The following is a 13,134-nucleotide window of genomic DNA, read 5'->3' as shown; positions in this document are numbered from 1 at the left end:
CAACTAGGAATTCAACCAGATTTGAGCAAGTATAGAAATTTGCATAAAACCACCTGAGGCTCTGTTGTAACTCTGGGGAGAATCCTTCCTGGTAAGGGACTGTCATGGCAGCAAGTCCTTCGGCCCAGACCCGGAACATGACAAATGACAGAGGGCAGGGGAAGTGAATTAATGAGGAAGTAACAGGAGCAATCACTTGAACTTTTTCTTTTTTTAATTTAAACTACAATAGTATTTTTTTTTAATATTTATTTATTTATTTGGCTGCACTGGGTCTTAGTTGCAGCATGCAGGGCTTGAACTTTTTTGATAAATGTCTATGAGTATTGAATCCTACACATAAGAGTAATAATAATGATGATACTTGGTTTTAATTATCCTCTGAAAAACTCAAGGCACTTAGATATTTACCTTCTCCCTTGGGTGAGAGACTGGCTAGGTTACACAGAGAACATTATTGCCACTTCACAACCGCCAGAACCACTGGGATGGGATCCCTGCTTTTAGTGACCTCTGGAAACCACAGCAGATGCTGAGCTTCGTTGGAGAAAGCCTTGATTTTTCACAAAAGCCCATAATTTCTTTATATTGATTCGCGCAAATGAGGGAGTCGTTTAAAGTCTTCAGTTAAGGTGGGAACACCACCCGAGGCCTGATGACAGGGAAGGCAAGTTCTGTTTCTCCACCAGACCTGAAAGGCCCCTGGTTTATGGCATGAGCATGGATCTTTGTATCAATAGATGCCTGAGAGTAGGAAGAACTTGATACCTCTGGATCAAAGTGATCTTTATTTTCATAAACTCTAAGCCTCTCCCATGTGGAGGAAGTTGAAGCCAAAGTAAAATCCTTTATAACATGTGTTCTAGCCAGAATCCTGAGTTTTGGTAATCACTGGTCTCATGGAAAAATGACCTAAATCATGACCCACAGTCATTAACTGAGTCAGGGCAGAAGGAATAGTGAGTCAGGACGTAGAGGCGATTAAAGCTTCATGCTAAGTTATTCATTTTGGTACAGTCATTGGTCTGATTTGGAAATGTCCTTGTTGTGCCATGGGGAGATGCTCAAGCCATCTTACTGGTAAATTATGGGTATTCTGAGCTCTTGGAATAGAATTTCTTGATGTTCTCTCAAGACCGCATTATACCCTTTGGACCCTTCCTGCCATCATCTGCCACTAGAAACTGTAATCACCCAAGAAAAACCCCTAATAACCCCATTAACTCTCTGAAGATCTGTTTACAAGCAAAACTTTGCTTCTCAAATAGAAAACCGGCCATGGGTCGTCTGTATTTTGTCAGGCAGCACAGGGGCTTGGAACTTTCTGTTTCAGGGACCTGAGGAATTAATGTTGAGTCCAGCAAATCTGCACCTCTTAAAGCATTCTCTGCCTGGATTCGGCAAAACTATTCAGAATGGCCACAGTTACCACTGTCCAGATTCCCAAATTTTGCCAGGATCCAGGCACTTGCTATTCTAAATAAACAGTCAGTAGCCTTGGGTATACAGTTTGGTTTGTATATTTTAACTAAAACGGTTACTCCCTGGCAGCACTTTGCTATGGAATAAGCAGGACTTTTAACTTTTTCCTCCATCTGATCCAAAACAAATGGCAGGTGGTTTTGTCTAGGAAGGCACCAACCACTGACCACTTGTTCAGTCTCAACACCATAAAATGCATTGGAAACCCAAAGCAAATTGACATCAGCTTTACAAGAGACATCACTGTAGTGGGTAAATGCACAGCACCTTGGGCAGCTCAGAGACGGTTAATAACTAAGCCTGCAGTAAATTCACCAGTCAGCGAACAAATATAATGGATCTAGTGAATTTTTACATCAATCTGGCTAGAGCAAGGGAAAAAAGTATGTAGAAGGAATGAGGTTTGTTCATCTCATCTTCTGCCCCTACATTCCTTCAAAATTATTGCCTGGAGCAGGCAGTTCAACAGTTCCTGGCTCCTGTCCCGAGTTTTTATATAATTGATGCAGAGGTGTGAGCAGTTTCCCCCAGTGGCCTGCAGACCCTTTGAGGAAAGACATACCCTCCTGTACTCCCCGCATCCCTACACCATGGATGCAATTGACATTTTGTGAGTGCAATGGAGCTGGTGGAATTGCCACAGAACTTAGCATGCCACTAAAAATCACATGCTAAAGCTTGGGGAAGACATCGCAGAAAACAAGGGCAGACTTTTTAGGCATGGCCCTTGTCTCTCGGGACTACTGTTCAGCACGTGAAAGGATTCTGCTGCTTTCCAACCACTGAGGCTAATGGCCTGTCAACTGCCCCCGCTCAGAAAGCTCCAGGCATCCCCACAGCCCGCCAGCCAGCCAGGCGTTACCCTCCGCTTGCGTCTCTGTCCTCCTTTCATCTTCTCATAAAGGAGCTTCTTGTTCTAGAGTGGGGAGAAAAGAAAACACAAATGCAGAAGTATGGATCACATTTGGTCAACATCTATTTTACACCTTGTGTGTCCCCCTGGATATTTGCATACACATAGTTTGGAAACGAAGCCAGATGAAAGGAATGTCGTGGCAGAAAGATAGACCACAAGAGAAAAGCCGGTGGTTGTACAGCTTTTAATAAAGTGCTCTGCAATGCCCCGAGGCACCCCAGTGACATCAACAATCACATAAACAAGAAAATACGACATTCTAACACACAAGGGGCACTGGAGACCCATCTCCTCACTTTGAACAGGCTTTGTTTAAAACAAACAACTTTATCTTATTTTACTTTGGTATCTAACTCCCTTTTTATGAGCTGTACACATAAATTGTTCTCTAGAGTAGGGTATGACTATTAGTAACAGTCCTCTGTGTAAGCAAACGAGACACCTGACTTCTGTGACCCTTCCTCTTGTGGCTTGAGTCAGTGCCCCCAGTCAAGGCAATTGGAAAAACATTCGGTCTATAACATTTTTAATAGAGTGAACCTTTTAAAAACTGCCAAAAAACTTCTTGGCAGAAGGAAAGTTGTGTTGGGGCTGGGTGGTGGGGACAGGGTCCGTTACCACAGTTTGGGTAAGTGTTTCCTCATATTGCTGGATTTCAAACACGTAGTGGACTTAAATGAGCTCTAGAATATCAGGCGCATGCTGAATAGATTTCCATTCTGTTGGGATTACAAGAGACAGAACACTTAACCTGAGGGAGAACGGGAGAAGGGGAATTGGGGGCTTTCTTAGGTTTTTGTTTTATTGGATTTTTTAATCAGAAGGGAGATAATGTATAAAAGAGGTGATTCATCTTACTCTAAATAAAATACCCTGACATTGATTGAAAAAAAAAAAAAGGAGATGACAGAGGTCTGGTAAGGAACAAGTTTCTACAATCCTAGTATCTCCTGAGCTGTCTGGATATCAAATTTTTTTTCATGATAGATTTGCAAATGAAAATGACAAATGCCAAGAACGAGCTTCATAGTTTTCATGTTCATTAAAATCTACTCCACCCACAATTTACAATGTGCATCTCTTGCCCAACCTCAGCTATGCATGGAGGCCGTGCCAGGGCGTCAAGGAGCCTCCACAGCCCCAAAGGCCAGTCCTGGCCGCAGCCTCCATCTCATGCTCATTTGGAGAACTGATCAGTTTAATCTCAGAAGGGAGAAAAGACGGACTTGCAGATCATTCACTCGAGGAATGAGGATATTGCTGTGAAGCTCATTCCCATTGTCTGTACTTGCCTTTCTGTGGATGAAACACTTCCTGATGCAAGAGAATGTCCTGGGAGTTCGTGCTAAAGCTGGGGAAGGGGGTTGGGAGATAGGGGGCCAGGAAAGAGGCTTGTTCATGGGCATCACCGGGATCAGGTGCCTGAGTGGGAGGGAGGGCACAGGGGCCCTCGAGCTGGTACCATGGGGTGGGACAGACAATCAGCCATGGCAGAGGTCCACCGTGCCGCCAGCAGGGTTAAAGACAGCAGCATTTTAGTAACTCCCCTTTAGAAGGTCGTGGGACAGGTTATAAGAGACTTCATTCAAAAAGAAATGCAGGGCTTCCCTGGTGGCGCAGTGGTTGAGAATCTGCCTGCCAATGCAGAGAACGCGGGTTCGAGCCCTGGTCTGGGAAGATCCCACGTGCCGCGGAGCGACTCGGCCCGTGAGCCACAATTGCTGAGCCTGCGCGTCTGGAGCCTGTGCGCGGCAACGAGAGGCCGCGATGGTGAGAGGCCCGCGCACCGCGATGAAGAGTGGCCCCCGCTTGCCACAACTAGAGAAAGCCCTCGCACAGAAACGAAGACCCAACACAGCCATACATACATACATACATACATACATAAAAAAAAGAATGTAAGCAGACAAGAATATCATTAAAAAAAAAAATACTCCCTCCTTTCTGAACCTTTAAAAAAAAAAAAAAAAAAAAAAAAAAAAAAAAAGAAATGCAGGGCTTCCCTAGTGGCGCAGTGGTTGGAAATCTGCCTGCCAATGCAGGAGACATGGGTTCCAGCCCTGGTCTGGGAAGATCCCACGTGCCGCGGAGCAGCTGGGCCCGTGCGCCACAGCTGCTGAGCCTGCGCTCTGGAGCCTTCGAGCCACAGCTACTGAGGCCCGAGAGCCTGGAGCCCGTGCTCCGCAATAGGAGAGGCCACTGCAATGGGAGGCCCGTACACCGCAGCGAGTGGCCCCCGATCGCCGACAACGGGGAGAAGTCCGCGCAGCGGCGAAGACCCAACGCAGCCAAAAATAAATAAATTAATTAAAAAAAAAAAAAAAAAAAAAGAAATGCAAAGGTCTGTCAAGTCTTCCTCTCAAGGATGGTCCCTATGTTTCCCTAAGAGCACAGGTTAGGATTAGCAGGATGCTTTCCAACCCCTGCCTGACAGTGGCCTTGGCATTCGCGATTAGCCCCGCTATCCTATGGATTTAAAGGCAGGGACTGGCAGGTGGGTGAAAGAAGTATACAAAAACGAATGAGAAGAAACCAGCCCCTCTCCTGACACCCATTCCCTATAGGTGGGGTGGGGAGGGGGGAGCAGTGAGCCTGGTTTCCAGGTGAGTAGCAGGTTTGAGTTCAAGGAGAGAGCTTTCCATGTTGCCATCAAGATTTTGGACAACTGCCCAGATCTTGGCTTCAAATTCCATTCCTAAATGGAACCAGAGAGGCTTCTTAGAGAAATGTCTGATTCTAGGGCTAGGGCAGGGAAAGTACAAGGATGAATGAAGTTGGGATATCTAATTAGGCCAGAAAGTAAGGAAGTACTCAAAAAGTGATGAGACATAGTGAAAGGAAAGAAAAGCCAGCCTGCAGAGACTCCCACTGGCTAAATCTAGGACAGTTTGAACAGCAAAATAAATAATAATAGGAAACAATGAATCTATACTGATAATAAATTTTTTTTTTACACAATCTATGCTCTATTAGGCTTTTAATAAATAGTAGATATTGCATTTTATTCCTTGTACCTCAGGTAAACTGATGGTAGAAAGTCTAAATATTGTGTTTAAGAGAATTCAGTTATAAGCCTCCCTTTTTTTTTATGTATACTATACAACTCCTTCAGTCAAATACACACTTCTTTAAAAATTTTATTTCTCCATTGCCTGTTTATGTAATGACCTTTCTCATTCTCTGTGAAGACAGACATTAATACAAAAGTCTTAAATTTTAAAACAAATAAATAAATGGGGGAGCAGGGAAAAAATCTTGCTGAGAAGAGAATGCCAACCAAGAAATGCCGAAAGAATAGTAGAGTTTTAAAAAAATCACCATTTTACAACTACCATAGTTATCATTGATTCTGGTGAGTGTCATCAATGGATACTGAAATTGTTAGTTGAAAGTTTAATGGATACAGAATATTTATACAGTCTTGAAGTAAATCCCCATAGATCAATGATTAATTTCGAAGGGAAAGATACTAATTTTACACTGGAGAAACTTGGCAGTCACCACGTTGCCCAAGTCACCACCAATTCTGGGACAAACTGGCTTCATGGGCCTCCCGAGGGAAATACTAAGAACATATCAGAAAGGCATAGCTCATGTCTAATGACATGGAAACATGAGAGAAACCCAAATTGAAGAGCATGCGACTCTTCAGACACATTGAGGGCATGAAAGATAAAGAAAGGCAGAGGGTCCTGTGTCTCATTTCTCCTATGGCTCAGGTTCACGGCTCCATTCAAGTGCATCCGATTAAAGACCTGAGCTGCTGATGAAAAGATGTGGAAAGCACTTGGAAAGGAGAAACATTTGCTTTCGAGACAACTTTTTCCTAAGTGAGTAACACTCAGCAATGAATGTGTGGAGGGGGAGATAGCTGACATCTATGGTAGCCAGCCTTTGGTTATGGCCGCTCAATGCTGTGGATACACACATCGTCTGAAAGACAACCAGTCCTAGATAGGACTCGACAGGACCGCTGTACAGGACACACTATGAGCGATGAGCCAAGAAAAGATAAGGAATTTATCTAGTTTTTACAGAACTCTCAGAGTTGAATGGTCCTGTTCAAATCCAAGCTCTGCCAATCATCAGCTCTCTGGTATTGGGCACGCTATTCAAACTCCCTAAGCCTGTATTTTCTCATCTATAAAATGAGCATGATAGGGAAGGGCAGACTGAATGAAATAATTCATGTAAAGTATTTAGCATAGTGTCTGCCTCACAGTATGTGCTCAACAAATAGGACTATTTACTATCTTATTATAAAATACAATGACTATTATCATCATCTTTGTATTTGCATCACCTAACACAGGGCCTGGAAGGCATATGATGTACATTTAATAAATGTATCTTGATGTATTAACAAAGAGAGAGGAATGCAGGAAATTAGACAGACACTGATATTTATAATATGTGAATCACTGCTCAAAATCCAGCTGAGCTCCAGCTAATATCAAAGACAGGGAAACATTACTAGCAAGTAAGGAATCAGGGTCTTGTGTGCAGGTCTCTTGTGAAAGATAATTCCTTTGTTAACTTAAAGGGTAGTGGAGCTTAAGACAAGCTTGAGACCATCATTCTTTATAAACACTAAGGAAAGCTTCGGGACCCCAGCTTGCAAAAGCAAGACATACTCAATTCACACTTCCATGCGAAGATCAAGCAAATCATGTTTGACTGCTGGGTGGTAATGAGAAAATAAATGAAGGAAACTTAAGTTTAAACAGACACATAATTACAGATGAGAAAGGTGTGTAAACATTGTTCCTGGTCATTGATCTGTAATAGTCCTAACTTCTAGTCTTTAGCTCTGATATAGACAAAGAATGGGAGTGACTGAGAGAAAACAAATCAGTATTTAGAGAAGGAAGCAAAAAAGAATGAGAGATGGAGACTGGCCTTGTACTGGAGTGCTGGGAGTGAGTGGAATATGATGAGAGAAATCTGTAAAGGTTTTCAAGAAGAGGTGAGGAAAGTTGGCAACAGAGAAGTCTCCATCTCTCCCACTTCCTCAGTTGGGCTCTCTGTCCTCACTCAGACTGTTCTCCATTTCCCCCTTGCATCCTTTCCCTCATTTCCAGCCAACCAGTCATGTGAGGTAGACATGTCACCCTAGAATTCAGTGCTGCCCTTTTTAGTGTCTTTGACGTCCTCAATTGTTATCATACAATTGACCACGTGAGTCCTCAGTCCTGGGTCTTCCTCTACCCTTCTCTTCCATTTTCCCCACTAATTTAACCTGGTATACTCATGGTATAGCTGGATCAGGAAGCTGAACAGTGCTAAGTTGGGTTCATTTTATTTTCATGCAATTCATCACAAGATGGTAAGCTCATCGAAGACCACTACCATGTTGTTGACTACTGTATATCAAGCACCTAGCACAGTGCCTGGAACAAAGCAGGTTCCATCCTGGCCCTTGCTTCAGTTTGGCAATACTTTTGCCCATCTCTTATGGATTGCTTCCCAGTGCTCTGCTGTGGTCTTCTACTTTTTCCTACCCTGTCTCTGCTTCCTTCTTTCTCTCCTACCTCCCTCTCTTCTTCCTTTCTGTTTTTTTTTTAATCCCCTCAGAGGAAAAGTTCATACCTTCCATTTCTTATAAACCTGATATAGCTCTTTTTTCCTCCTCATGCTATGTATATGCCATATACCAATTCTAGTCAGTTCCCTGGCCCCCTTGGAAATGTCTTGGATTCTCATCGTGTTGGTGAGATTCACTTAAATTCTCTATGTTCACAGCCTTCATAACTAGAATTACCTTCTCTATTTTTTTCCTGCCTTTAGTCTCTTCTCTCTCTATTTCATCATTCCCTATGCCACCCTAATAACTTTTATAGAAGACTTTCATGATTTCAGTCTCCTATTCAAGAACCTATAGATGATTGCCTATGTAATTCAACATATTTAAACACTGCTAGCGGGCTTCAGGATGGCTCTACAAGTTCTCCCTAACAGAACTGCTTATGAAAAAGAAGAGAAATAGAATAACGCATAATGGAAGAAGCAAAATTAACTTAGAGTGTATTGTTGCTTTGTTGTTTTAAGACAGGAAACATGTGCATGTTGACAGGAGAGGGAATCAAACTGCTTGGATGATAGAAAAGATGATGGAAAAATGAAAGTGGTTATTAATGAGGAAGGACCTCTCTCTCTGAAACAATGTAAAAGGAAGCGAGAGAATTTAGTCCTGAGATCACAGTATTCCTAGTAAAGTAGGCAGCAAGCCGGCTGCCAGTAATGAGCTGAGAAGAGACCTATAATTTTAGAGGGGCTTAGGCTATTAGGAGTATCTCCTCATTCCTCATTCACTCACTCCTTCCACAGATGTATTGACCACCTATGTATATGTGAACTAACACTTCTTAGTATTTTTCCACTTTGCTCACATGGCTTCAGCATTTGATTACATCATCCAAGCCACAGGAAGATAGATCTCTCTCCATTCAATTGTGATCTTGTTCAATTCATTGTTCCAGCTTGTTAGGATCTTCTTGAATCCCAACTCTGTCATTCAGTGCTCTCCCTTCCAACTTCGTGTCTTTCTGAAGAATCTGATAAGTTCATGTTCTATAGTTTTTATTACAAACATTTATAAAAATGTGGAGTGGGATAGCACTAAGACACACAGGATACCATGTGAAATCGCTCTCCCTCTTGACATGGACTCTTTAAGAAGCTCCCTTCTGGTAATGTTCTCCTGCCTAGGTTGTATCCCTCCACTTCTTCAAACAGGAGATCATGAAAGAGCTCATCAAACACTTTGCTGAAGTCCAAATGCACCACGCTCACATCATTTCCCTCAACAAGCTGGCAAGTAAATGAATAATGCTGGCAAGCAGAAGAATACAATTAGATTGACAAAACTTGTTTTTTAGCAAACCTATGCCAAATGGTCATGATTTCTCTTCTAAGTGCTTATAAACAATTTCCTTAACTGGCAGTTACAGATTCTTGCCTGGTATTGACAGCAAGTTCACTGCTACACATTTTGGAATTTATCTTCTCTTTCCATAGAGCAGAATTACATGTCTGTTTCTCAGCTTCTGGCATGGTCTTCCCTTAGTTCTGCAGAGATCATCTGCCTCAGTCTAGAGATAAAACTTGCAAATTTTCTTAGTATCCTTTTTTTTTTTAAACAAAAATATCATATACTTTCTATAAGAGCTGCATGAAACACTGGTGAGAATTTAGGACGTGTTGTGACACAGGCTATGGAATAGACCAGAGTAGAAGCCTCTGGGACTACAGCCGATGAGACTGGTTCAGGTCCCTAACTCTTCGGATGGATTGGTGTATTGAGCCCTAGACAGTGAGTGTGGTTTGGAATTAAAGTCCCTCTCAACCAGAGATTTCTGGAAAAAATCAGCTTCTAAGCAATTTTCCTTCTCTCTCCCCACCCGTGTTGCTCATCTCTGCCATCAGTACCTTCAGAGTACCAGAGCATAAGACCTATTAGCAATTAAGATTGGACTTACCCACTTGCCCAAGCCTGGATAGTCATGTTCTGGATCAAAAAGGTGCTGGTGTAACTGGAATTCTCGACTGAACTCTGCTGTGTCAGGGGTGTTTTCTAGACATCCATCATCTACTGCAAAAAACAAAAGGTTTTTGAGGAACAGCCACGACATCTATTGTTATTCTAAGAGTTAATTTATTAAAAACAACTAGGCATCCAAAGGTCAGAATCTATTCACATCAGTCACTCTAAGTCACTTTCCTTCTGGGATTTGCTCACCCCAGACTCCCACTCCTCTCCTACCCATGGCCGACACTGGTCAGCTGCTCCCCAAACCCACTTCCTATTCCCCGTCGGCACACGGCTAATTTCCCAGCCTTGCTATGCAATCAGGTGGAGTCATATGCCTGGGTTTGGGCCAATGGAAAGTGGGCAGAAGTGATGTACTCCACCTCCAGGCCTGGCCCATAGAAACCTTCTATATGACCCCCTCTCCTTCTCTCCCCAACCCCCCGCCATCTGTCGGTCTGCTTGCTACATGTTTCCGACCAGGGCAACTGTAGATGTCAAGTGCAAAGATGAAAGATGGCAGTCTGCATTGCTGAACCATCCACCCCTACCACACCCTCACCCACCTTTGGCAGGATTTCACACAAACGAGAAATAAACTTCTATTGTGTTAAGCCACTATTATTTTTTATCTGTCATAACGGCAAGTATTTCCTTCACTGGTATACTTCCATTCCACATGACTCACTCTGTTTTCTCTTGGGTGGGCTCTTTAGAAATGATTCTGGTTTCTTGGAGAAATTCCATTATATAAGAACAATAATTATTAGACAGTACTTGATATTGTGTGTTGTAGTGGTAACAGGGTAAGCTTGGAGTCAGAAAGATAGACCCAAGCTCAGGGTTCAAATCCTAGCTCATGAGTGATAGATGGGTTTAGTTTCTTGGGAAAGTTAACTTAGTCTAAGTCCATTTATTCACCTATGAGATGGGAATAATCAAATCCTTACCTTACAGGGTAGCTATGAGGAATAGAGATGATCATATATAGAGCATCTGGCACATAATAGGTTTCCTCCATGTTTTAGTTCCCTTCTCACCACCTTTCTTTAAACGACAGTTCATATTATCAATGCTCTTTGAAATAAAGCATGTCTTCCATTCAAACCCAAGGAAGGTTATCCCTCTTGGCTGCTGCTTTTACCTAAGCCCTATCATTACTAGACACAATACTCTGAAAATAAGCCATTTTTTTTCTGTCTCTAATGTGTTTTAGACAACAGCTTTAAAAAGGGGGGCTGGGGAGGGATGTGAATTTTGTGCAGGACTAGAATGAAAGAGACTTCCTTTTGAAGGGATAGTGAGGCATCAAAGTCAGTACTAAAGGGGGTCTAATACAATCAGCCAGGTAGTCTGGTCTCTTGAGACTGCTCTGACGCCTTCCAGCAGCTTTAAGCATCCAGTCTCTCAGCCCTTAACAGCATGAAGCCCCTGAGGAAGGCACTAGCATTTGGAACAAATCCCTAGTGTGGCTCTGACGTAGCTCCCCACTTCTCACTGAACTATTTATCTAACTTCATTTAGAGCAATTAACATGGAGGAAAGGGATAACAAAGCAAGAGAGGTCAGGCAGTCTGCATATGGCAGCGTATGTTAGCTTAATGAAAAGACAGGGAAGGAAATGGCAGGTAATCTCGGACAAGAAAGGTCCTGGGAGCTGGGTCCTTTTATCCAACTCTATCAGCCCACCCTGATTGTTCCATCTCGGAGCTCCTAAGTGCTCCTAATTATTGCTTGATCACATAGATCTATATATTGCTTTTTTTTCAGGATAAGCTAGGACTACATTGAATTTTTTTTAAGGCATTAAAATTTTTTTTAATAAATAAAAATTAAAATTTTTATTTTAATAAAAAGGGGGTCCAGGGAAGTAAACTGACGTATTATGATTAGGACAAGAACTCAGATCTCTTGGCTCAACCTCTGGTTCTCTTTCCATTCTCCAACAACAGTTCTCAAAACTTTGGTATGCTCCAGAATCACATGAAAGGCAGGTTAGAATATGAATTTCTGGGTCCTACCCCCAGAGCTTCTGATTCAATAGGTCTGGAGTAGGGCCTGAAAATCTGCATTTCCAGTAAGTTTCAGGTAATGCTGATATTGCTGGGACTATATATTAAGAACCACTGTATTACATGATATCGAATCAATTTAACCAAATCCCCATGGAGCCTGAACTGGCCTTTCTTCCTTCCCATCCAAAGTCCCACAAGCAAGTAAAAGGTGGCTGATTCAGATTTTCCTGTGGTCCTGGGCCTGCGTCCCCGCATTAGCTTGGCCACATCCAAATACTCTGGTTGTCCCATCCCAGGATGAAGCCTCTGTCCCCCATGGAAAACAGAGACCTCGCCCTAAATGAAAAGAGGAATATCTTTCAGAGAGAGCCTGTATTGTGTTTCAGAAAAGCTGAGGGGCCAATACTGACAGAATTTTCTGAGCAAGGCAGCATGACATGGTGGTTGCATGCACAGTCCTGAATCAGGTAGATCCGGGTTTGAGCCTTGGCTCAACTACTTGCTACATGGATAACCTTGGTGAAGTTACTTTCTAAGTTTCCTTATATGTAAATTAGGGATAATAAATACTACCTAGTATTATTATTAGGTTGTGGGGAAAAGACTACTCTGTTGCTGGAAGTGAGTACAAGCCCAAGGAAAGAGATTCATTTCTTACTAGTGGCAAAGCTATTTATAATCAGGATGACATTTAATGAGTCCTTACTCTGTGCTGGGTGCTGTACCAAGTGTTTAACATGGATAATTTCATTTAATTCCCTAATAACCCCCATTTTGCAAATAAGGAAACTGAGGTGCAAGTGGTTCACTAACGTGTTCGAGGTCACACATCTTGATCTTGGGTTTGAATTCAGGTAGTCGTCAGTCTAGAGCCACTACTCTGAACCACCAAGGTAAGCTGCTCAAAGCCCAGCATAAGTGTAGCACACTCACCATTCATTCTCTTTGGAACTGGGTGGTAGGGAAGTGGGAGCGATACATGAGGAGCAAGGAAAGTTTCAACCTTCTCCCTTAACCAACTTCTTCCCTTCCGGGGCCCCCTCTCTCTCATGACACCTCCCAGCCCCCAAAGAAAAATTTCAGGATAGATGCTCACTGGTTGCAACATAGTTGAAATATCGATTGTCAAGAGAAGGTAAGGAAAACAAATGAGCATGGATCATCCACATACTAAAAAGTTCCAAAGACACTAA

General features: G+C 42.7%; 1 protein-coding gene across 2 annotated transcripts in view; it reads right to left on the bottom strand.

The window, feature by feature from the left end:
- Positions 1–13,134, bottom strand: part of SCG5 (secretogranin V) — a 55,016-nt gene that overhangs the window by 2,152 nt on the left and 39,730 nt on the right. The window contains exons 4-5 of one of the 2 annotated variants that reach the window (XM_007180448.2): positions 9,877–9,986; positions 2,345–2,398 (exon numbers count right to left, since the gene is read on the bottom strand). In XM_007180448.2, coding sequence (XP_007180510.1) covers positions 2,345–2,398; positions 9,877–9,986 — 164 coding nt within the window. Of the gene's footprint in view, positions 1–2,344; positions 2,399–9,876; positions 9,990–13,134 lie in introns of both variants that reach the window. The other variant, XM_007180447.3, reaches the window with a different exon arrangement.

The sequence above is a fragment of the Balaenoptera acutorostrata genome, chromosome 3, assembly GCF_949987535.1.
Source record: "Balaenoptera acutorostrata chromosome 3, mBalAcu1.1, whole genome shotgun sequence".
NCBI lineage: Eukaryota > Metazoa > Chordata > Mammalia > Artiodactyla > Balaenopteridae > Balaenoptera > Balaenoptera acutorostrata.
This window is presented reverse-complemented; position numbering and strand designations above follow the sequence as displayed.